Source organism: Mangifera indica, chromosome 9 (assembly GCF_011075055.1).
Source record: "Mangifera indica cultivar Alphonso chromosome 9, CATAS_Mindica_2.1, whole genome shotgun sequence".
Lineage (NCBI taxonomy): Eukaryota > Viridiplantae > Streptophyta > Magnoliopsida > Sapindales > Anacardiaceae > Mangifera > Mangifera indica.
The window spans coordinates 611,970-635,081 of NC_058145.1; the positions used below are offsets into that span (position 1 = coordinate 611,970).

At 33.2% G+C, this 23,112-nt stretch overlaps 3 protein-coding genes across 5 annotated transcripts; 1 reads left to right on the top strand and 2 right to left on the bottom strand.

Annotated features, from left to right (window-relative positions):
- Positions 1-1,480: 1,480 nt before the first annotated feature.
- Positions 1,481-21,978, bottom strand: LOC123225476 (cyclic nucleotide-gated ion channel 1-like). Its single transcript, XM_044649431.1, has 9 exons — positions 21,956-21,978; positions 21,396-21,464; positions 20,726-21,227; positions 20,009-20,221; positions 5,742-6,022; positions 4,369-4,480; positions 3,813-4,049; positions 3,252-3,729; positions 1,481-2,305 (listed from the first exon to the last, which is right to left on the bottom strand). Coding segments are annotated over exons 2-8 (1,821 nt in total). The 5' UTR covers positions 21,398-21,464; positions 21,956-21,978; the 3' UTR covers positions 1,481-2,305; positions 3,252-3,255.
- Positions 1,686-2,304, top strand: LOC123225622 (cyclic nucleotide-gated ion channel 1-like). The gene is made up of 2 exons (XM_044649718.1): positions 1,686-1,889; positions 1,993-2,304. Exons 1-2 carry the CDS (start codon positions 1,686-1,688, stop codon positions 2,302-2,304), a joined length of 516 nt encoding a protein of 171 aa, XP_044505653.1.
- LOC123225477 lies at positions 6,634-10,060 on the bottom strand. Of its 3 annotated transcripts, XM_044649432.1 has the most exons (7): positions 9,885-10,060; positions 9,742-9,801; positions 8,947-9,011; positions 8,586-8,646; positions 7,941-8,418; positions 7,288-7,500; positions 6,634-6,866 (listed from the first exon to the last, which is right to left on the bottom strand). In XM_044649432.1, coding segments are annotated over exons 4-7 (765 nt in total). In that variant the 5' UTR covers positions 8,588-8,646; positions 8,947-9,011; positions 9,742-9,801; positions 9,885-10,060; the 3' UTR covers positions 6,634-6,794. The 3 variants fall into 3 exon arrangements, with proteins under 3 accessions (XP_044505367.1, XP_044505368.1, XP_044505370.1); XM_044649433.1 differs by lacking the exon at positions 8,947-9,011; XM_044649435.1 differs by lacking the exons at positions 8,947-9,011; positions 9,742-9,801.
- Positions 21,979-23,112: the final 1,134 nt, after the last annotated feature.

Below are 23,112 nucleotides of genomic sequence, written 5' to 3' on the forward strand. Positions count from 1 at the left end.
AACTTTTATTATTTAGTATTCCCAATTTTACCCGACACCTCAGCTTTTAAAATTCGAGTATACAACCAAATGTCAAGCTTTGATATAAAAAGCCAAAAGACCCGTTGCCACCCAAGCTTTATTTCATTGTCAAACTCTCACTACTAAGTTTCAAAAATCTAAATAATCATCTATTAACGGTTAAAGTTAACAAATCTATTATTATTAAAGGTATAATTGTTATTTAACTAATAATATGAAAAAAATAATCTCATTTTTTCACTTTAGTTTTACAAACTCACAATTTTCCTCTAATCTAAATTTTGAAAAGTTATATTTCCCCCTTAAGGTTTCAATCTTTTCCTTTCTTCTCTGGTGACTAGAATCTGTGCAACAACCCATCTTCTCTGTCTAAATGCTCTCTTCGTTAGTGCTCTGTCTCTTTGACATTGTCCATTGACTAATTCATTTTCTCTTTCATCTCAAGATTCACTTAGATTCAAAGAGAGAGAGTGTTGTTGTAGGAAGGAAAATATTGAAACCTCAAAAGGCAAAATGTAACTTTTTAAAACTTAGATTAGAGAAAAATTATGAATTTTTAAAATTGATGCAAGAAAATTATCGATGAAATGAATAGTATCATTAGACACAAAGTCGAAAAATACAAACAATATGTATTGAGAGAAACCAGAGGTGTTGATGTTGAAATTTTGATTAGAAATCTTCCCAAGGACCTTAGAAGCAGAGTCAAGAGTGAACTAGGCTTGTACTTGCTCAAGGGAGTACGTTTCTTATTCTAGGAAAAGTACTTGTTAGGCATTACAGGGTCTTCCCATGAGAAAAGCTAAGGGGTGAGAGGATGATCCAACAACCTTCTTCTCATATATCAGAGTATCGGTTTGACATTCTTCACAAGATTCCATGAGGTATCTGTTTGATCCTCTTCACAGAAAGTTATTCAAAAGAGCAATATGTCACTGAGTGGATCTTCGCATGAGATTTTTACTGTGGATTCTTGGATGGAGTTACTGTAATGGAACCGGGCTTTGTATCTCTCTTAGTAGGGATGGGTATGAATTGAGCTGGGAGGAGCTCGATTCGATTCAAATTTTAAGCGAATTCAAATTGAAAGAGAAACTGAACCGTATTTAAGTCAATGGGTGTTTAACTTGATTCGGTTTGAATTCATATTTTGAATCCATAGTTCGTGTTTTGACTTCGTTGTTCAAGTTCATGATTATTGAACTCAAACTTAGGGGTGTTAGGGAGCTCAAAACAAGTTTAGTTTAAATAAGCTCAAGCCAACATAGTTTTGTTTTTTGAGATTGAAATTGAGTTTGAGAGGTGTTTGACTTACCAAATTCATAAATTTATTCAAATGAGCAACAATAAGATTGTTTTTATCAATATCAATTGAGTTGATTTGAGAAAAGTTTGTCAATTCGAGTTTAAACTTCAACTCATCTTGATGAAACCAAAATAAACGTTGTATTAGATTTTACTTAAGACCACCCTTCTGTAAGATACTATTGGTGTTTTCCAGCCTATAAACTAGCTTATTAAAATTACCCTCATATTACATGTGCAGACCCAAAACCACTAATGCGCTCTTTATCATTATTGAACTGAATTTTCATTATTAATTTCTTTTTCTTTTTTTTTTTTTGTTCCACTTGGATGTATGGAAGGTACCGCTGTTTAAAAGCATGACTGAATCCCTTCTGAACGACTTATGCGACCTACTGAAGGCGATGATATACACAGAGGACAGTTACTTCGTTAGGGAAGGCGACCCAGTTGACGAGATGCTGTTCGTCATGAAAGGCAAGCTTTCAAGCGTGGCAGCAGATGGAGGAACAGCAGGCTTCTACAACGCTCACTATGCCAGAGACGGAGACTGCTTTGGAGATGTACTCATCTCCTGGGCAATGAATCTTCAGTCCTCCAACGACCTCCCCATCTCAACAAGAACAGTCAGAGCCCTCTCTGATGTTGAAGCCTTTTGTTCTCAAGGCTGATGACTTGAAGTTTGTGGTCTCTCAATTTAGGCCTGCCACTAAACAGCAAGAGCATTTGTATAGCTACTACGCTGGTTCGAAGATATCTGACGCAGCCCGGTTGATACAGAAAGCTTGGCAAGCATATAAAAGAAGGAAGCTTGAAGAAGCTCTTCTGCAGGAAGAAGAGATTGGGTTGCATTTGCAAGATGAATGGTTTAAGCCTAGAGGAAATTCGTCTCGTTCACATGCAAGCTCTTCTGATGAATCCTTGTTTCTGGATTTGGATCCTCATACCTCTAATTTTACTTACTATAATTTCACTTAATCTGTAAAGAATGTAAATGCACATGTCAGTTTCATCTTCTGATGGCTAGGATTATTTATTTCCCATTTTTACCATAAAAAATTGCAGTGATATGTACTAAATGCATTTGAATTTGGTCTTGTAAATGCATTTAGTAATTTTTTATTTTTACTATAAAAAGATTGTTTTTTTCAATTATTTTTAATGATTTGACTACTTTAAAAAGGTTATTTTCAACTAAACATAACATTTATAATTTATTCTCTTGGATTGCATGTATCTAGAGGTAACCATGTTGCGCTAATTGTTAAACCCAAATTTAAACTATAAGACTTGATGTGTAGTGACTTATGTCCTATCAAAACCGTAAAAGTATAGGTTTTTATTAACTAAACTAACCCATAACACCTCAACATTTATGACACCACCCATTTTTTATGACACTTTTATAATTTTTTTTATAGATTAGACTACAAATAAATAAATAAATATATATTTTTTAATTAATTTTTGTATGTTGTACCAATGTTGACCTTCGAACTTAATAGGACACACTTCATGTAGACGCAGGCAAGACCCACAAAATGATGTATAGAACAAAATTATTATAAAAATTTTGAAAATTTTTTCCCTCACAAGGTTCTTACAAGCACCATGCTACAAAGTAAGATGTCTGGAGTAAATCTTCATGTATTTCACTAATAAACCTAAAGTTATACCGGAGGAAATTGCTTAGCACTAAAGCAACTTTAAACCATGATCAAAGAGGATAAAGAGATTTAAGAAACCTTAACAGAGTAGAATGCTCAGACTTATAGAAAGATTATAATAATCAATAAATAATCATGGGTTTATATAACTAGGGATAAAAAATATTAAATGACTAAATAGCCTTTAATAACAATTTCTCACACAAACACGCACACAGACACACACATATATATAGACACACACACTCAACCCCTTACCAATTTATTGTTCTTCTGCAGTGATCTCCGGCTCTCCTTGCTGTCTTTGCTGCTGATCAGATGGAGCGGGAGAAGGATTGTCCAAACCATGCTCCTGATTGTGCTTTTTGAACATTTCTCCCAAGTAACAGGCCATAAGAACAAAGGCATCGACATTGGTGCGGGCCTCAAGGGTTCTGGTTGAGATGGGGAGTTTGGGTGGTGAAACGTCATCTCCAGCCCAAGCAACGAGTTCTCCTCCAAAGAAGTCACCCTCTTTAAAAAGATCTTTTTCACTAGGGTGATGATCAGTCCTCTGATGAGTAGTTGCAGTGCCACTGGAGCTGTAGGTCCATAGGTCGCCTTGCAGCACAAAGATCATCCCAATAATGGGGTCTCCCTCCCGAACAATGCTAGTCCCCCCTTTATAGAAAACTGGCCTCAAACAATCACATAGCTCGGGCAAAGTTTCCTCATTCCAGTTTTTAAGCTCATCCACCTGGACACATTTATAAATTAAGGATAAGAATATAGTCAATATATGCATGCAGATGGTTCTAAGCAGAGAAGAAGGAAGCTCACTTTTTTTAGAAGGTCTAAGCAGAGTTCGCGTTTTATGTCGCCTTTGAGGCCCTCAGAAATATTATTGAACAAAATTTCTACATTTACACCGTTGATCAGGTCCCAATTGTTTGGCGGGTGTTTCATAATCTGCTTTCGGAGATTCTCTGAGATCCTTCCGAAGGGCGGCCATTGCATTATCTTTTGATTCTTCAATTCCATCTTTAATAATCCTCTGCGTGCATAGTCAGCTGTAGACTGTTTTACAAAAACCACAGTCCATAGAAATCAATTCTGCATCATCTTAGGCATAAACAAACTGACAAGTTTAATGCAGAAGAAAATCTATACTACCATGAGGTAATAATTATTATATCAACATTATCATATGTCTATATTCACTCCTTTGTTTATCTGAAGCTTCAGTGTTTAAAAAAGAAGAGAGCACAGTTGATGAAAGAAATGTCTAATTTCATTATCATACAGCATTTGCATCATATTAAAATTAATATCAATCAAGTTATGCTAAACCCATTAATAATTTTATGTAATAACTTAGGCATATATATACACAAACCTGGAAATGCCCAGTAAGGTAAACAAGAAACAATACACCGAAGCAGGTAATAAGAAGGACGAAAAGATTTTCCCATAACTCCGGACTTGGTTGGAGGCCCTGACCAAAAGCACTGCAAATAATTGGATTTGAATGAATGTGTCAATCATTTATCCCATGAGTTGTAACAAGTGTACAAATCATCAAATTGAGAAAATTAAAAGGTTGCAAAAGTCTGTTCCAAATGAAATAACACTTCATTCATGCACTAAATAGGGATAGATTCAAATCGGATCGAATCCAATTGAGCCGAGTTAAGCCCAAAGTTGGTTCAAGCACAACTCGAATTTATAATAGTTAACTCGAGTTTATTCAAGATGGTGTACAGTACCACTGGAAGATTGTTGTTAAGGTGAATAGTATTACAAAACACTAAACGATATTTATTAGAGAAACAAATGAGTTGGAGCTCCTGTTAGAGTTCAACTTGCTCAAACTGAACCGACTCAGCTTGAATCCACCCTCAACACTAATATAATGTCATATAGTTTTTTTTTTTCTCCATAATTTTGACAATATTTGAAATATATTAGAAATTAATGCAGTTACATAGTGTTTTCCTACATACAAAATATCTCCCCGAGGAGGAGCATAATTAAAATGGACCAATCCAAAGCAACCACAACCTGTGACTAGAGACAACACCAATGCTTAAGCACATCTCCTATGTGCCATTTCCTATATGCTTAAGGACACAACACAGACAAACCTTCCATTCCATGGTAATGAGAAAACCTTTGCTTAACACTAAATCTACAAATTATCTTCAAAAGAATTTTCCTCCTTCGCAAGGAGGATAATTTTGTTATTATAAATATTCATTTTTAGTTGAATTATAATATGAATATATATCTAAAATCATATTTAAATTAAGAATTTTCATATATTTCTATTTAAATATAATATCTCTTCTTAAATCCTATAAATATAAATGATAAATACGAAAGAAAAAAGAAAACTCATAAAAAGATATAGAAAAGATATCTAATTAATCATTATAAACACTTTTTTATACTAATCCTTTTAGAATACTGTGTCATTTCAACTAATTACTACATCGTGGGCAAATTAAACTACTTTTAGTTTTTTTTTTTTTACTTTATTTTTTTGATATTATAGTAGATATTAAAGTTTTATTATCCTTATTGTTGCTATCATAGCTTAACTTGAACAAGATTTGGAATTACATATTTCGGTTAGTAACAAAAAATCTCATCAACAAATACATATGACTAAAATTTATTTGTTAATTATGTGAGGGACTTGATACTATTAATGCATTTTAGAATTTTGAACAGGCAGAGACAAGATAAGTATGGTAATTATATACATACCTGAGATTTTGCAGAGCCCATCGAAAAGTATACATTGTCCTCTTGATGTGGCTGGTTCTAACATTCACAATACCAGACTGAAGAGCATCGAAGAATATTCCAAAATCGTAGATTGTAGTATTGAGTGTATTTGCAGGGCAAAACTCATTTAGAAATGTGTGGTTGGTTAATCCATCATGACAGTAAAAAGAACCAGATCCAGTAGCGTGTTCCATGCAAGCTTCCGTCCAGCATGCAGTCAGTCTTTTTATGGTAAAATAATACCACAAAGCTCCAATTGTCTAGAAACCAAATACATTTTAAGTCAAAAAAAGATAGAAGAAATATTTGAATAGTTGTATATTGAGATTTTTCTAAATGGTGCATAACAATACTGGACTAGCCAGGATCAATGTATAGGCTATCTTCTATATTCTGACAAAATATAGTGTAGTTGATCCTAGCTGGTCGAATATTGTTATGCAAAGTGAGTGCAGGCTGGAGTCTCCCTCACTATTTTGTCGAAAACTGCTTACTTTAGAGTCTGTCATGTGTCTTTCTAATTTATTGAGTGCACGCTGTCTTTGCTTGGCTTCCTGTTTAAGTTCCAGTGATGTTCCTTAGTTGTTATCCCTTTGGTACTGTTAATCTGCTCTCTAATTGCTAAATCCGGGATGCTGCTTTCTGTTGTGGCCGTGGTCTGGTGTTTCAAATGTGCTTTCAGCTTTACTCACCATAGTTGCCTTCCAATAGTCTGATGTTAGGAGTCCTTCTGGGAGTAGTGTCAGCTGTGTGTTGCCTCTTTTGATTTGAAGATTCTAGGCTGAGTCGTGTGCAGAAATCTTGCTAGTGAATTAGAGGGATGAGGATCCAAATCCATAAACGTATCTCATGTGTCTTTCTAATTTATTGAGTGCACGCTGTCTTTGCTTGGCTTCCTGTTTAAGTTCCAGTGATGTTCCTTAGTTGTTATTCCTATGGTTCTGTTATTCTGCTCTCAAATTGCTAAATCTGGGATGCTGCTTTTCTGTTGTGGCCGTGGTCTGGTGTTCTCAAATGTGCTTTCAGCTTTGGTCACCCTAGTTGCCTTCTGATGTCAGAGTAGTGTCTGCTGTGTGTTGCCTCTTTTGATTTGGAGATACTAGGCTGAGTCATATGTACAAAACTCTTGTTAATGAATTAGAGGTATGAGGATCCAAATCCATAAATGTATCTATCTCATGTGTCTTTCTAATTTATTGAGTTGTATTATGTAAGTCAAGATTTTTAATTTATAAGAGTGTAGATAAATTATAAAGAAGGTATCATGGACTCTTCCCAACAATCTTACTACATGTACTGTAGACAAATTAAAACAAGACGTCATGGATCCTTCCTCAACTATCTCATTATATGTATTGTATACTACCTCTAACATGGAAAACATGTTAGAAAATATGATTAAAACTAATGCATAGATACGTTAGATTCTGCCTCTAGTGTTTTAAAACCAATTTGTAAAGCATTATAGAAAAGAGGAAGGTGTAAATTAATCAATGAATAGAAGGTTTAATCGATTTTAACTTACAGTGGCAGCCTGCAAATAACATACAGGAAAACTTCCCGCTTCCAAAATCAGTATCCCAAAGTAATCAGTTGGGTTGTTTGCTACAGTTCTTGCTCCAAGTCTCAGCGGAAACATTCGGATTATCCTCAGCGCATATTGGACAAGAAAGAGGTCGAATACCAACATAAAGTTCACTCTTGTCCATTGTTCATTGAAATGCAAAAGCAGCAGCACCTGTACCATTCAGAGCCCATAAGTAATATCCATTTGTGACTGAAAGAAAACAAAAATATTCTACTAATGAAAACTTGGAAAAGTGTTCATTTTCTTCAATCCCAATAGTGTTAAAAGAGGAAAATTAAGATAACTTCTTTAAATATAAACTCAATATCTTCACGTTATATAATTAAAAATAATAAAATTATGTATATATATTTTGAATATACAAAATAAATAAGTTATATATAATCATGCGATTGAATGATTTTAAATTAAAAATAAAATAATATTTAATTATATAAGAATATATTATTTTATATGCTCAAAATATGCACATGTAACATTGTTAAATTAGAAAAGATAACTTGTATGTAGTACAAAACTTTAGGTCACATAATCTAAACCCTGTATGCTGAGATACTGAAAGAAAATTTAGCAGTCTAAAACTATCTTACCTGTACGACTGGAAGAACGCATAAAAGGTCAACGAGGAATATGAGCCACAAATATTTCCTTTTCCTTGCCTTCGAGCGTAAATCAATGCACAATTTGATAATTACTAAGGCCATATAGTAAAAATCAAATAGCATTTGACAAACAATGACCATAGTACTAATTTCCTTGTTCAATTGAAGGCACATTTTACCATCGTTCACCACCAGCATGTGTAAGTAGTTAGAAGTCAAAATATTTACGATCCATCTCAGGACCAGAAAATGCCACTCTGCGTAAATGTTCTTTCGTAAAACGATTGACTCCATATTATAAAAGAATTTAGCAAGCTTTCCATCATTAGGTTGTGGTGATTCTCTATATCCATTATGCCCTTGAATTTCAATACTTGTTGAAAATGAATTAGTTTCATCCCTTAGATCTCTATTTTCCGGGGAAAGTGGCTCTGCTGTATCTTCATGTATATCCACGTTTAGAGACCTGATCAAAATAGTAATAGTTTAGAAATGATAAACTCATGACGCCATATATCCTTATGGATAATAATTAAAAAATATGAGCAAGAAATTTGATAGAAAGATTTCAATCCTATACAACTAACTGTCTGGCCATATTTTAACAATATACAAGTCTGTTCAAGTACTTACATGATTAAAAAGTGGAGAACTCCTGGGCCTGTAGAAACACACTATGCTTCAGACACAGGATCTGTTGCAGATATCAAAGAATAATTAGAAAGATTTGATAAAAGTATAATATGACTCACCCTGACAAGCCTGTTTTAACCAACTAATCTTGTAACATACTGACATCCTTATACGACTTAATAGGCTAAGGCACATCCTATAAAATTATTTAAAAATATTTCTACAAAACATATTTAACACTTATTATAACATCATGTATAAGTCTTCAACCTTACTATAATTACACACCAAAGATCTTGATTTTCATTTTAAAATACGAGAATAAGTTTAGTTAGACAGATAAGTAAAATAAGACACCTACTGAAGATGCTATATTGTGGCACAACTTTGAGTGAAGTCACTGTTTGATACAGTCTTGAAGATGTCCTAAAGGAAAAAAATTCTATAAATGTGAGTTGAAAGTTCTGTGAGTAGACAGTTATAACACAATTTTAGAATAATTAAATGCATATCTAAAAGAAATATATAACAATTCCTAATTTATTAACAAACACCAGAGGTTAATTTCTAAGAAGAATTTGAACCATCACCATTGAAGTAAAATAATTTATTGCTAATAATAAGGTTTTATTTGGGAAACGTCGTACTTGAACTAATATTGAAATAATAATAATAATATTATTATTATTACTAAAAAAATGACTATAAATTTCCCAAAATAAATTTTTCAAACTGCAATTATAATTGAACCAAGTTATAACCATTTATAGATTTTTAATTTGATAACATACTCACGACAACGAGATTGTCAATAGTTCTATGCATATTTAATATCCTAAATTAAATTTCAATCAAACAAATGTCACACAAGTGATAAAATATGCTTGGAAAATATCATATTTAAATAGAAATGCTAATTATCAACAACATAAATTTCATTAACATTTAGAATCTACAATGATAAGCGACATTGAATTTAAGTGTCTTTTCACTATATCGTTATTTACAATCACAATTCATAATATGCATATAAAAAACTATTTATTTTTGTAAGAGATTTTTACTAAAATTTATACTACCATTTTCAAATATTTAAAGTAAAGACTATAAAATTTACATACACTGATTATAAGTAAAAGTTTTTGTTTTTACTCACAGATTTGAATAGATCCAAAACCAGTGTTAGGATTTTCTACGAATTTTTCTTTCTTCTCACCTGTTCACACCAATTCAAAGCAATGTAGATAGAATTTTAAAAATCTCCAATTTTAAACAGTTAATTAAATAAAAATGGAATACCTTATGCGTATTTTTCTATCAATTTCCTCGGCTCCTTCGTCTTCTTCTTTCTATTTCTTTTCCCTCACTGTTTTTTTTTTTTTAATCCTTTCTCTCTTCTCCCTCTTCTCCTCTGCGCTTCTGTAATTTCCGTAAAAGCAGGAAAAGCCTAATGACTCTATTGGGCAAGTTGCTTTATTTGACAAGCTAAAATATGCAGTGATGAGAAATTGTACGTGTGGAGCCACTGTCAATGTCAACGTCGATGACACAAAGCGACGAGTCGTCCAAGTTTCTCTTCTTTTTATGCAGTCATTGATGTTTAGAATCAACTGGGCATAGCAATAATGATAGTTAAAAGAGCTTTCTTTTTTTTTTTAAAAAATCCAGTTTTTAATACTCAAATAACAGTTGAATAATTGGCTGTATTGTGCAGGATCAGATTTAGATAACGAAAATTTTTAATTAAAAATAAAATTATTATTTTACTTATAAATTTTAAAATTTTATATATTTTTTTAATTTATAAAATTAATATTATCTTTTATGATTAAATTTTAAAAGTTCACTCTCCTCATTTTTCATCTTTAGTATTTTTAAAAGTGAAATCTAAATTTTTTAAATTTTAAAATAAAGTAAAATATTAATTTTTAAAATTTAAAAAAAAATAAAATTTTAAGATTTAGAAATAAAATAATAATTTTTTTATTTATAATTAAAATTTTAAATAATAATTAATTTATAAATAAATATTTAAATTTTTTGTTTATTATAAATATAATTTTTAAAATTAAATTAAAATATAAATGAGAAATACCCCTCCTCCCAAAATAAAATTACAAAGTTGAAGGAGTCATCCTTACTAGTCTATTCATCCTTTTTCATTTTCACCGCCTTGGATGCTATTTCTTGGATTTGGTGCCCTCCACTATGCGTACAAAGTTTGTTTATTGTTGCAATTTCCCTACAATTTCCCTACTTGTCATTATGCTTTATATTCGCGGAGGAAAATAATAAAATTTTAAAGTTTTAAAATTTAGAAATAAAATAATAATTTTATTTTTATTTATAATTAAAATTTTAAATAATTTATAATTTATAAATAAATATTTAAATTTTTTAGTTATTATAGATATGGTTTTTAAAATTAAATTAAAATTTAGGTGAGAAATACTCCACCTCCCAAAATAAAATTACAAAGTTCGAGGAGTCATCTTTCCTTACTAATCTGTCTACCTTTTTTCATTTTCACTGCCCTGGATGCTACCTAAGATCCAAGAGGAGAGTAAACTCATTCTTGGAGTTGGTGCCCTCCACTGTACATACTAAGTTGGTCCACACATTTATTTGATGCAACTTGCCAACTTGAGAAAATATTCTGTCAAAGTATTACATTATTTTCTAAAAAGAAAATGTTATCACCGACACTTTACCTTATGTTAAGATGATGGATTTTATTATTATGACATTTTGTGACCTTTGCCATCATTGGATTTACAATGATTTTTATGTTCATTTCAAGGAATTTTATCCTTTTTCATTAATTGTGGTTGCAGCTAAACGACACTAGGTATCTACTTCATATCTAATTCCGTAACACTTAGCTGCTCAAATATTGTGAATTCAGGTGGAACTGAATCAAGAATTTTAAACGTGGCAACCGACAGTGGAAGAGCAGGTTTCTACCATGCTCACTATGTTAGGCACTGAATCTTCAGTCCTCCAATGACCTCCCCGATCTCAACAAGAACAGTCAGAGCCCTCACTGACGTAGAACCTTTTGTTTTCAAGGCTGATGAATTGAAGTTTGTGGTCTCCCAATTCAGGCCTGCCACTAAACAACAAGAGCATTTGTATAGCTACTACGCTTGCCCGAAGAGATCTGACGCAGCCCAGTTGACACCGAAGGCTTGGCACAAATATAAGAGAAGGAAGCTTGGAGAAGCTCTCCTGGACGAAGAAGAGATTCGGTTGCATTTGCAAGATGAATGGTTTAAGCCTAGTGGAAAATTCGTCTCGTTCACATGCAAGCCCTTCTGATGAATCCTTGTTTCTGGATTTGGATCCTCATACCTCTAACTTTACTTACAATAATGTTACTTAATCTGTAAAGGATGTAAATGCACATGTCAGTTTCATCTTCTAATGGATAGGATTATTTATTTTTCATTTTTAACATAAAAAATATAGCAGTGATATGTACTAATATAATGTCATATATTGTTTTTTCCCCCATAATTTTGACAATATTTGAAATATATTAGAAATTAATGCGGTTATATAGTGCTTTTCTGTTCTGGCCGTGGTCTGGTGTTTCAAATGTGCTTTCAGCTTTACTCACCCCAGTTGCCTGCCAATGCTCTGATGTTAGGAGTCCTTCTGGGAGTAGTGTCTGCTGTGTGTTGCCTCTTTTGAAGATTCTAGGCTGAGTCGTGTACAGAACTGTTGCTAATGAATTAGAGGGATGAGGATCCAAATCCATAAACGTATCTCATGTGTCTTTCTAATTTATTGAGTGCACGCTGTCTTTGCTTGGCTTCCTGTTTAAGTTCCAGTGATGTTCCTTAGTTGTTATTCCTATGGTTCTGTTATTCTGCTCTCAAATTGCTAAATCTGGGATGCTGCTTTTCTGTTGTGGCCGTGGTCTGGTGTTCTCAAATGTGCTTTCAGCTTTGGTCACCTTAGTTGCCTTCTGATGTCAGAGTAGTGTCTGCTGTGTGTTGCCTCTTTTGATTTGGAGATACTAGGCTGAGTCATATGTACAAAACTCTTGTTAATGAATTAGAGGTATGAGGATCCAAATCCATAAATGTATCTATCTCATGTGTCTTTCTAATTTATTGAGTTGTATTATGTAAGTCAAGATTTTTAATTTATAAGAGTGCAGATAATATTACTTAATCTGTAAAGAATATAAATGCATATGTCAGTTTCCTCTTCTAATGGGTTCTGGATTATTTATTTTTTATTTTTACCATAAAAAATATAGCAGTGATATATACTAAATGAAATTGAATTTGGTGATATGGTCCATAAGAAACAGCTTGAGTGACAATGTGTTGTAAATATATATTAAACTCTTTAACTTATGTCTTAGTGTTTTTTCTTACTTAGTGCAATAGGTTTAAAAAAAAATGGTGTTAGTTTAACATCTCATTACTGGATTAACAATTTTCTATTTTACCATAAAAAATATATTATTTTTTTATTTTTAGTAATTTGATTACTATAAAAAGTTATTTTCAGCCATATATAACATTCAGAATTTGTTCCTGTAGATTTATGCCCAAAGCTAGACATCTCATGCTGGGCCAAATACAGTAAAACTTGATATGTTACGAGCCATGTTCTAGCAAGGCCTGTAAAATGTAGATCTTGATTGACCGAACTAGCCCACAGGATATGAAGGCCCATGACATGGCCCATAACATAACATAACTGGTCATGATTTTATGGGCCATTTTACAAATTAGATTGCAAAATAATACAAACCCCATGTCATAAAGCAAGATATCAAAAGGAAATCTTCATGGATTTCTGGTGCAAAACTAATAAAGCGACTTTAACTGGAGGAAATTGCCTAACGCTAAAGCAACATTAAACATGCATATATATATATATATATATATATTCTGGTTGCCTTCACGCTTTCGAAATGCATAGCAGACACCTTACCAATTTATTGTTCTTCTACAGTGATCTCAGGCTCTCTTTGCTGCTGATCAGATGAAACGAGAGAAACATTGCCTGAAACATGCTCCTGATGATGCGCTATGAATATTTTTCTCAAGTCATAGGCCATAAGAACAAAGACTTCGACATCGGTAACCGCCTGAAGGGTTCTGGTTGAGATGGGGAGGTTGGATGGTGAAGCATCATCTCTAGCCCAAGCAGCGAGTTCTCCCCCAAAGAAACCACCCTCTTCAAAAAGATCATTTTCACTCTGATGGGTAGTTGCTGTGCCACTGGAGCTGTAGGTCCATAATTTGCCTTGCAGCACAAAGATCATCTCATCTATTGGGTCTCCCTCCCGAACAATGCGAGTCCGCTTATCATAGAAAGCTGCCCTCAAACAATCACATAGCTCATACAAAGTTATCTCATTCCAGTTCTCAAACTCATCCACCTGGACACATTTAAATTTAAGGATGAGAATATAACCAGCCAATATACGCATATGGGTCTAAGCAGAGAAGAAGGAAGCTCACTTTTTTTAGAAGGTCTAAGCAGAGTTCGCGTTTTATGTCTCCTTTGAGGTCCTTGGAAAGATTATTGAGCAAATTTTCTACATTTACACCATTAATCGGTTCCCAATTGTTTGGCGGGTGTTCATTAATCTGCTTTTGGAGATTCTCGGAGATCCTTCTGAAGGGCAGCCATTGCTTAATCTTTTGATTCTTCAATCTCATCTTGAATAATCCTCTCCATACAAAGTCTACTATACACTGTTTTACAAAAACCACAGATCAAAGAAATCAATTCTGCATCATGTTAGGCATAAACAAATTTGGACCAGGAGAAAATCTATACTACCACCAGGTAATAATTATTATATTATCATTATCATATGTCTAATATTCACTCTCTTGTTTTTCTGAAGCTTAAGTGTTTAAAAAAGGAGACAGCAAAGCTAATAAACGAGATGTCTAATTTCATTATCATACAACATTTGCATCAGATTAAAATTAATATCAGTCAAGTTATGCTAAACCCATTAATAATTTGTACATATTTATGTACACAAACCTGGAATAGCCCAATAAGGCAGACTAGATATAATGCACCGAGGCAGCTAATTAATGAAACGAACATGTTTTCCCATAACTCCGTACTTGTTTGGAGGCCCTGACCCAAAGCACTGCAAATAATTGGATTTGCATGAATTTGTCAATCATTTATCCCATAAGTTGTAACAGGCCAACATATCCTCAAATTGTGAAAATTAAAAGGGTGTAAAAGTCTGTTCCATATGAAATAACATGTCATTTATGCGCAGAGTAAAGATAGATTTAAATCGAATCAAATCAAATCAAGCCGAGTTAAGCCCCAATGTTGGTTCAAGCTCAACTTAAGTCAATTTGAGTTTGTTTGAGATAGTATACAATGTCACCAGAAAATGGTCGTTGCGATGAATAGTATTATAGAACACTGAATAGTATTTACTAAAGAAACAAACAAGTCAAACGTTAAATAAATTGGAGTTCTAACTCGAGTTTAACTTATTTAAACCGAACCAATTTAACTCAAATCCACCCTTAGCACTATCTAATGCCATATAGTTTTTTTTTTTTCATAATTTTGACAATATTTGAAATATATTAGAAATTAATGTAATTGCACGGTGTTTTCCTGCGTGTACAATATCTCCCTGAGGAGGAGCATTGTTACAATAGACCAATCCAAGCAACCGCGATCCGTGACTAACTACAACACCAGTGCTTAGGCACATCTCCTATATATCATTTACCTAGGAGCACACAACATAGATAGACCTTCCATCTTGTGGTCAAGAACAAACCTTGCATAGAACTAAATCTACAAAGTATCTTCAAAAGGATTTCCCTCCTTCCCAATGAGGATAATTTCGTTATTATAAATGTTCTCTGATTAGTTGAATTATAATATGAATATGTATTTAAATCATATTTAAATTAAGAATTTCTATATATTTTTATTAAAATATAATTTTTCCTTTCAAATTTTATAAATATAAAGAATCAATATGAAAAAAAAGAGGTGACTCATAAAAAGACAGAAAAGATATCTAGCATATCATTATAAACACCCTCTCATACATATCCCTTTTAAATGACTCGTAATTTCAACTAATTATTATATTATATGCTGGCTGAACCACATAAAAATTTTATTGTCTCTTTTATTTTTTTCTTTTTGTTTTATTTTTTAATATCTTAGTAGATATCAAAGTTTTACTAGCTTAATCACTACTATTATAGCTTAACTTGCAGAAGACTTGGAATTACATACTTTGGTTAGTGACCAAAAAATCTCATCAACAAATACATATATTACATAAATTTATTTGTTAATTATGTGAGTGACTTGATACTCTTAATGCATTTTAGAATTTTGAGCAGGCAGAGACAAGATAAGTATGGTAATTATATACAAACCTGAGATTTTGCAGACCCCATCGAAGACTATACATTGCCCTCTTTGTATGGCTGGTTGTAACATCCACAATACCAGACTGAAGAGCATCGAAGAATATTCCAAAATCGTAGATCGTAGTATTGAGTGTCTTTGTAGGGCAAAACTCATTTAGAAATGTGCTGTTTGCTAATCCATCATGACAGTAAAAGGAACCACATCCAGTAGTGTGATTTATGCAAGCTTCCCCCCAGCATGCAGTCAGTCTTTTTATGGCAAAATAATACCACAAAGCTCCAATTATCTAGAAACCAATAGAAATACATTTTAACTTTTTAATTATAAGTCAACAGAAGATAGAAGAAACATTTGAATAGCTAGTTGTATATGGAGATTATTCTCATCAATGACTACAGACGAACATTATTTTCAAATACAACATTTAAAATGCTTTTATTCTATAATGCAACACTAAATCTTATAAGAGTGTAGATAAATTATAAAGAAGGCATCATGGATTCTTTCCAACAATCTTATTATATGTACCGTAGACAAATTAATCACATGATAATATCTTATATATGTATTTATTTTGTATACTCAAAATGTGTGTATGCAGTATTATTCAAATTAATATATCAATAAATAGAAGGTTTAACTTACAGAAGCAACTTGCATATAACAAGAAGCAAAAGTTTCCAATACGAACAATAGTATCCCAAAATAATCACTGCGGTTGTTTGGTACAGTTCCTATTATAAATCTCAGTGGATGCATTCGGAATATCATCAGCGTATATTGGATAAGACTGAGGTCGTACACCAGCGTCAAGTTCATTCTTGTGATTTTTCCATTGATATACAAAATCAGCGGCACCTGGAATGGAACAGTCAGAGCCCATAAGTAATGTTCATTTATTTTCTTCAATCCAATGGTGTTAGAAGAGGAAAATTAAAGATAATTTCTTTAAAGATGAACTCAATATCTTCACGTTATAAAATTAAAAAAGATAACTCACATTTAGTACAAAATTTTAGGTCACATAATCTAAATCCTATATGCTGAGATACTTTAAAAAAAAAAAATCAGCCTAAAGCCGTCTTACCTGTGCGACTGGAAGAACACATAAAAGGTCAACGAGGAAGATGAGCCACAAATATATCTTTTTCATTGCCTTCGAGCGTAAATCAACATACAGATAGAAAATTACGTGCGCTACAGAGTGAAAATCAAGTAGTATTTTCGAAGCAATATACACAGTACTATTTGACCTGTTCAATTCAAGGCACTTTTTGTCATCATTCACCACCAGCATGTATAACTGGTTAGAAGCTAAATAGTATCCCAGAAATGGCAGGAACATACGATACAACTCTCCTTCACTTCTCTGTCCTAAAAGGATTGACTTCATCTTAAACAAAAAACAGAAATGGGGATTATATATTTGAAGATTGTGGTCTATTTCTACTAATCCCTTGAATTTCAAAACCAGAAGGTGGACCTCTTTGAAAACTTGTTGAAAATGAACTAGTTCCATCTCTTAGATCTCTATGTTCCCGGGTAAGTTGCCCTGCTGTACCTTCACCTATATTCAAAGCCAGAGACCTGATCAAAATAGAAGTAGTTTAGAAATGATAAATTCATGACGCTATATATCCATATCCATATCCACCCATAGCAAATAATAATAAATAATAGCAAGAAATTTGGCAGAAAGATTTTTGTCCTACATCTAACTGTCTAGCAATATTTTAACATTGTACAAGTCCGTTCAAGTACTTACATGATTAAAACGTGGAGAACTCTTTCAGACACAGGATCTGTTGCAGATATCAGCACTAAACTTCTTCAAAGAATAATTAGAGAGGTTTGATCGAAGTAGAATCTGAGTCACTCAAGCTATGCAAATAGAATTAATCATGAATTCAAGGCTGCTGTAAGCTGTGTCAAAAGATTTGATCGCATTCTCTGGGCCCGGAGAATGAGTCTGAGACTGTTTTTTAATCAACTGGTTAGTTGGTGTTTTATTTTAAAAGTTTTCTCTTTTAGTCGTCGTAAACACTATCTGCAGTTTCCAACTGCCCCACTGGGCTATTTACTACTGGTTTTTAGTCATTGTAGTCTCCCCTCACGTCGATATCTCCTGCATAGTTTTCTTTGGTCAAGTCTACGCATTCACACCATAAAATTCTGCTTCCGTCTCCCTCTTTTGGATTGTTTATAAGCGAGGAAGAAACTATAATATATAGGTCCTGAAAGTATTATTCTTATCAAATCAAACGATAACAGTTGATGGAGGGGTAGATTAGGAAAAACATTCCTATATTTGTGGTAAAATAAAACCATTTTTATGTAGAGGACAAAGATGTATATACAAAATGGTATGCCGAAAATTAAAAAAGTTAAGTGTTGGCTTTTAATATCAATGAGTCTAGAATTCACAAAGCCTTATTAGGGCTTGAATTTATAGCTTAAATTTGTGTTTTAAATTCGTTGCTCAAGTTCATGATTATTAAACTTAAACTTAAGGGTGTTTAAGAGCTCAAAACAAGTTTGGTTTGGATAAGCTTAAGTCTACATAGTTTTGTTTTTAAGATTGAAATTGAGTTTGAAAGGTATTTGACTCACCAAATTCATAAATTTACTCAAATATGCAAAAACAAGATTTTTTTTTTTTTATCAATACCAATTCAATTGATTTGAGAAGAATTTGTCTAATTTGAGTTTAAACTTCAACTCATCGTAATGAAGCCAAACTCAACGTTGCATTAGATTTTACTTAAGGCCACCCTTCTGTTAGACACTATTGGTGTCTTCCGGCCTATAAACTAGCCTATTAAAATTACCCTCATATTACATGTGCTCCTGACATGTGGGACAGACCCAAAACCACTAATGCGCTCTTTATCGTTATTGAACTGAATTTTCATTATAAATTTTTTTTTTTTTTTTTGCTCAACTTGGATGTGTGGAAGGTACCGCTGTTTGAAAGCATGACTGACTTCCGTCTGAACGACTTGTTCGACCTACTGAAGCCGATGCTATAGACAGAGCACAGTTACTTCTTTCGGGAAGGCGACCCGGTTGACGAGATGATGTTCGTCATGCAAGGCAAGCTTTCAAGCGTGGCAACAGATGGAGGAACAGCAGGCTTCTACAATTGGAGATGTACTCATCTCCTGGGCAATGAATCTTCAGTCCTCCAACGACCTCCCCATCTCAACAAGAACAGTCAGAGCCCTCTCTGATGTTGAAGCCTTTTGTTCTCAAGGCTGATGACTTGAAGTTTGTGGTCTCTCAATTTAGGCCTGCCACTAAACAGCAAGAGCATTTGTATAGCCACTACGCTGGTTCGAAGATATCTGACGCAGCCCGGTTATCTAGAAACCAATAGAAATACATTTTAAGTCAACAAAAGATAGAAGAAATATTTGAATAGTTGTATATTGAGATTTTTCAAATGGTGCATAACAATATTAGACTAGCTAGGATCAATATACAGGCTGTCTTCTATCTTCTGACAAAATATAAAGAAGGTATCATGGATTCTTCCCAACAATCTGACTATATGTACTTTAGACAAATTAAAACAAGACTTCACGGATCCTTCCCCAACTATCTTATCATATGTACTGCATGCTACCTCCTATTATGATGTTTGTAGACAAGGGAAAACATGTTAGAAAATATAATTAAAACTAATGTATAGATGAACTTAAAAAAAAACAGAGAGAGAAGAGATAAGCTGAAAACTGAAGCTTGTATTTAGTAAAGAGCTGTTGTTCCAGTTATACACAGAAGAAACGAAATACTAATGCTGATGTGGCAAAACTAATTGACTAGCTAATAACAGAAAGCATGTTTAACTACTGCTTAACTAACATAACAAAATACAAAACTAAAAATAAATTATGATTACAAATATTATTTGCTTGATCTGCCTCCAGTGTTCTAAAACCAATTTGTAAAGCATTATAGAAAAGAGGAAGGTGTAAATTAATCAATGAATAGAAGGTTTAATTGATTTAACTTACAATAGCAGCTTGCAGATAACATACAGCAAAACTTCCCGCTTCCAACATCAGTATCCCAGGGTAATGACCTCGGTTGTTTGCTACAGTTCTCGGTCCAAGTCTCAGTGGATACATTCGGATTATCCTCAGCGCATATTGGATAAGAAAGAGGTCGAATACCAAGATAAAGTTCATTCCTGTCCATTGTTCATTGAAATGCAAAATCAGCAGCACCTGGACCATTCAGAGCCCACAAGTAATATTCATCTGTGACTTAAAGAAAACAAAAATATTCTACGAATGAAAACTTGGAAAAGTATATTATTTTAACGAACTTTGAACCATCTATCTAAGTGTGACGGGAGTGTAACTGTTAGAATAGTTAATGTTTTAATACTAATATTTCTGACTCATTCATTTTCTTCAATCCCAATGGTGTTAGACGAGGGAAATTAAGATAATTTCTTTTAATATAAACTCAATATCTTCACGTCATATAATTAGGCATAATCAAATTATGTGTATTTTAAGTATATAAAATTAATAGATGTTTTATTATATAATTGAATGATTTTAAATTAAGAATAAAATAATATTTAATCATATGATTATTTTGCATATACAACATTGTTAAATTATAAAAGATAACTTACATGCAGTATAAATTTTAAGCCACATGATCTAAACCCTGTATGCTGAGATACTGAAAGAAAATTTAGCAGCCTAAAACTGTTTTACCTGTACGACTGGAAGAATGCATAAAAGGTCAACGAGGAAGCTGAGCCACAAATATTTCCTTTTCCCTGGCTCCGAGCGTAAATCAATTCGCAGTTTGATAATTACTACGGCCATATAGTAAAAATCAAATAGCATTTGACAAACAATAACCGTAGTTCCAATTTCCTTGTTCAATTGAAGGCACATTTTATCATCGTTCACCACCAGCATGTATAAGTAGATAGAACCCAAAATATTTACCATCCATCTCAGGACCAGAAAATGCCACTCTGCATAAATGTTCTCTGGTAAAACGATTGACTTCATATTATAAAAGAATCTAGCAAGCCTTCCATCATTAGGTTGTGGTGATTTTCTATCTCTAATAGGCCATTGAATTTCAAAACCAGAAGGTGGATCTCTTTGAGAAATCGTTGAAACTGAAGTACTTTCATCTCCTAGATCTCTATCTTCCGGGGAAAGTGGCTCTACTATAACTTCACCTAATTCCAAGGCTTGAGACCTGATTAAAATAGAAGTGATTTAGAAATGATAAATTCATAATGCTATATATCCAAATGTATAATAATTAAAAAATATGAGCAAGAAATTTGATAGAAAGATTCTAGCCCGATACAACTAACTGTCTGGCAATATTTTTATCAATATACAAGTCCGTTCAAGTACTTACATGATTAAGAAGTGGAGAACTCTCGGGGTTGTAGAAATACACTGTGCTTTAGACACAGGATCTGTTGCAGATATCAAAGAATAATTAAAGAGATTTGATCGAAGTAGAATATGACTCACTCTAACAGGAACCATTTTAATCCACTAATTTTATAACATATTAATGCTCTTATAAGATTTAATAGGCTAAGACGTATCCTGTAAAATTATTTTAAAAAACTAATTATAATATCATGTATAAGCCTTTAACCTTACTATAATTACACACAAAACATCTTGATTTCCATTTCAAAACAAAAGAATACGTTTAGTTAAGCCTCCAGCCTTTCAATATTTACATAAGTTCTAAAAAAAATTCCATCACACAAATTCTAAAAAATATCAATAACTTAAAAATTCAAAAATTTCAGTTAAACTACAATAAAATTTCATAACTTCGGCTTTCTAGTCACACATACAACATCAATTTCATTAATATTTAGAATCTACAATAATACAGGATATTGAATTTAAGTGGCTTTCAATTTTATCGTTACCCACAACCAAAATTTATAACATGCATATAAAAAACTATTTACTTCTATGAGAGATTTTCGCCAAAATCTATATCACCATCTTCAAAGATTCAGAATAAAGACTATAAAATTCGCATAAACTAATTATAGGTAAAAAATTTTGTTCCCACTCACAGATTCGACTAGACCCAAAATCGGTGTTGAAGTTCCCTACGAATCTTCTTCCTCCTTTCTCACCTGTTTGCACCAATTCAAAGCAACACAATTAGAATTTTGGAAATCTTCAAATTTAAACTGTTAATTGAATAAAAATTGAATATCCTATTCCTATTTTTCCATCAATTTCCTCTCCTCCTTCTTCTTTCTCTGTCTTTTCCCTTTTCTTGTTTCTCCTTTCTTCTCTTCTTTCACTTCTCTCCTTCTCTCTCTCTTTTCTCACTTCTCCTTCGCGCTTCTGTAATCCCCGTAGAAGCGGAAAAAGCTTAATAACTTGATCGGATAAGTTGCTTCGTTGCTAAGTTAAAGGAAATTACCCTTTAAACCCCATACTTATACATAATTTTCATTTCGAGGCTGTTGTAAACTGTGTCAAAAAATTGGATCGCATTCTCTGGGCCTGGAGAATAAGTCTGAGAATGTGTTTAAACCAACTGGTTAGCTGGCGTTTTTTATTTTTATTTTTTTTTAAGATTTCTCTCCTACGAGTCGTAAACACTATCTGCAGTCTGCAACTGCCCCACCCGGCTATTTACTACTTGTTTTTAGTAATTGTAGTCTTCCCTCACGTCGGTATCTCTTGCATAGTTCTCTTTAGTCAAGTCTACGCATTCACACTGTAAAATTCTGCTTCCGTCTGCCTGCTTTGGATTGTTTATAAACCAGGAAGAAAATATAATATATAGGTCCTGAATGTTGTGACCTGAAGTCCCACATCGCTCCCGTGCAGTCTACTGAGCTTGTATATAAACAGGGGCCAGAAGCCCTTAACTCAATTGACGCATTTTCATAAGAGAAACAAAACCGTGCGGGCCTGAAGCCCAAAGCGGACAATATCGATTGGGCTGTTTATAACACGTTATCAGCACGATTCGCGATGGGGGGGTGTGTTGTGACCTAAAGTCCCACATCGCTCCCGTACAGTCTACTGAGCTTGTATATAAACAGGGGGCAGAAGCCCTTAACTCAATTGACGCATTTTCATAA

Bases quoted from the DNA above. Each gene is read 5' to 3' on its own strand.
- LOC123225622 (XM_044649718.1), top strand. From the start codon at position 1,686: ATGACTGAATCCCTTCTGAACGACTTATGCGACCTACTGAAGGCGATG. The intron at 1,890-1,992 runs GTACTCATCTCC...TTTGTTCTCAAG, and splicing joins ACGGAGACTGCTTTGGAGAT to GCTGATGACTTGAAGTTTGT.
- LOC123225477 (XM_044649435.1), bottom strand. The intron at 7,501-7,940 runs GTAAGATAGTTT...TGAATGGTACAG, and splicing joins GCGTTCTTCCAGTCGTACAG to GTGCTGCTGCTTTTGCATTT. The intron at 6,867-7,287 runs GTAAGTTAAAAT...CATATGACTCAG, and splicing joins GTTATTTGCAGGCTGCCACT to CCTAGTATCTCCAAATCAAA.
- LOC123225476 (XM_044649431.1), bottom strand. The intron at 6,023-20,008 runs GTAAGTTAAATC...TTTGGTTTCTAG, and splicing joins GTTATCTGCAAGCTGCTATT to ACAATTGGAGCTTTGTGGTA. The intron at 4,050-4,368 runs GTTTGTGTATAT...TTTGTAAAACAG, and splicing joins ACCTTACTGGGCATTTCCAG to TCTACAGCTGACTATGCACG.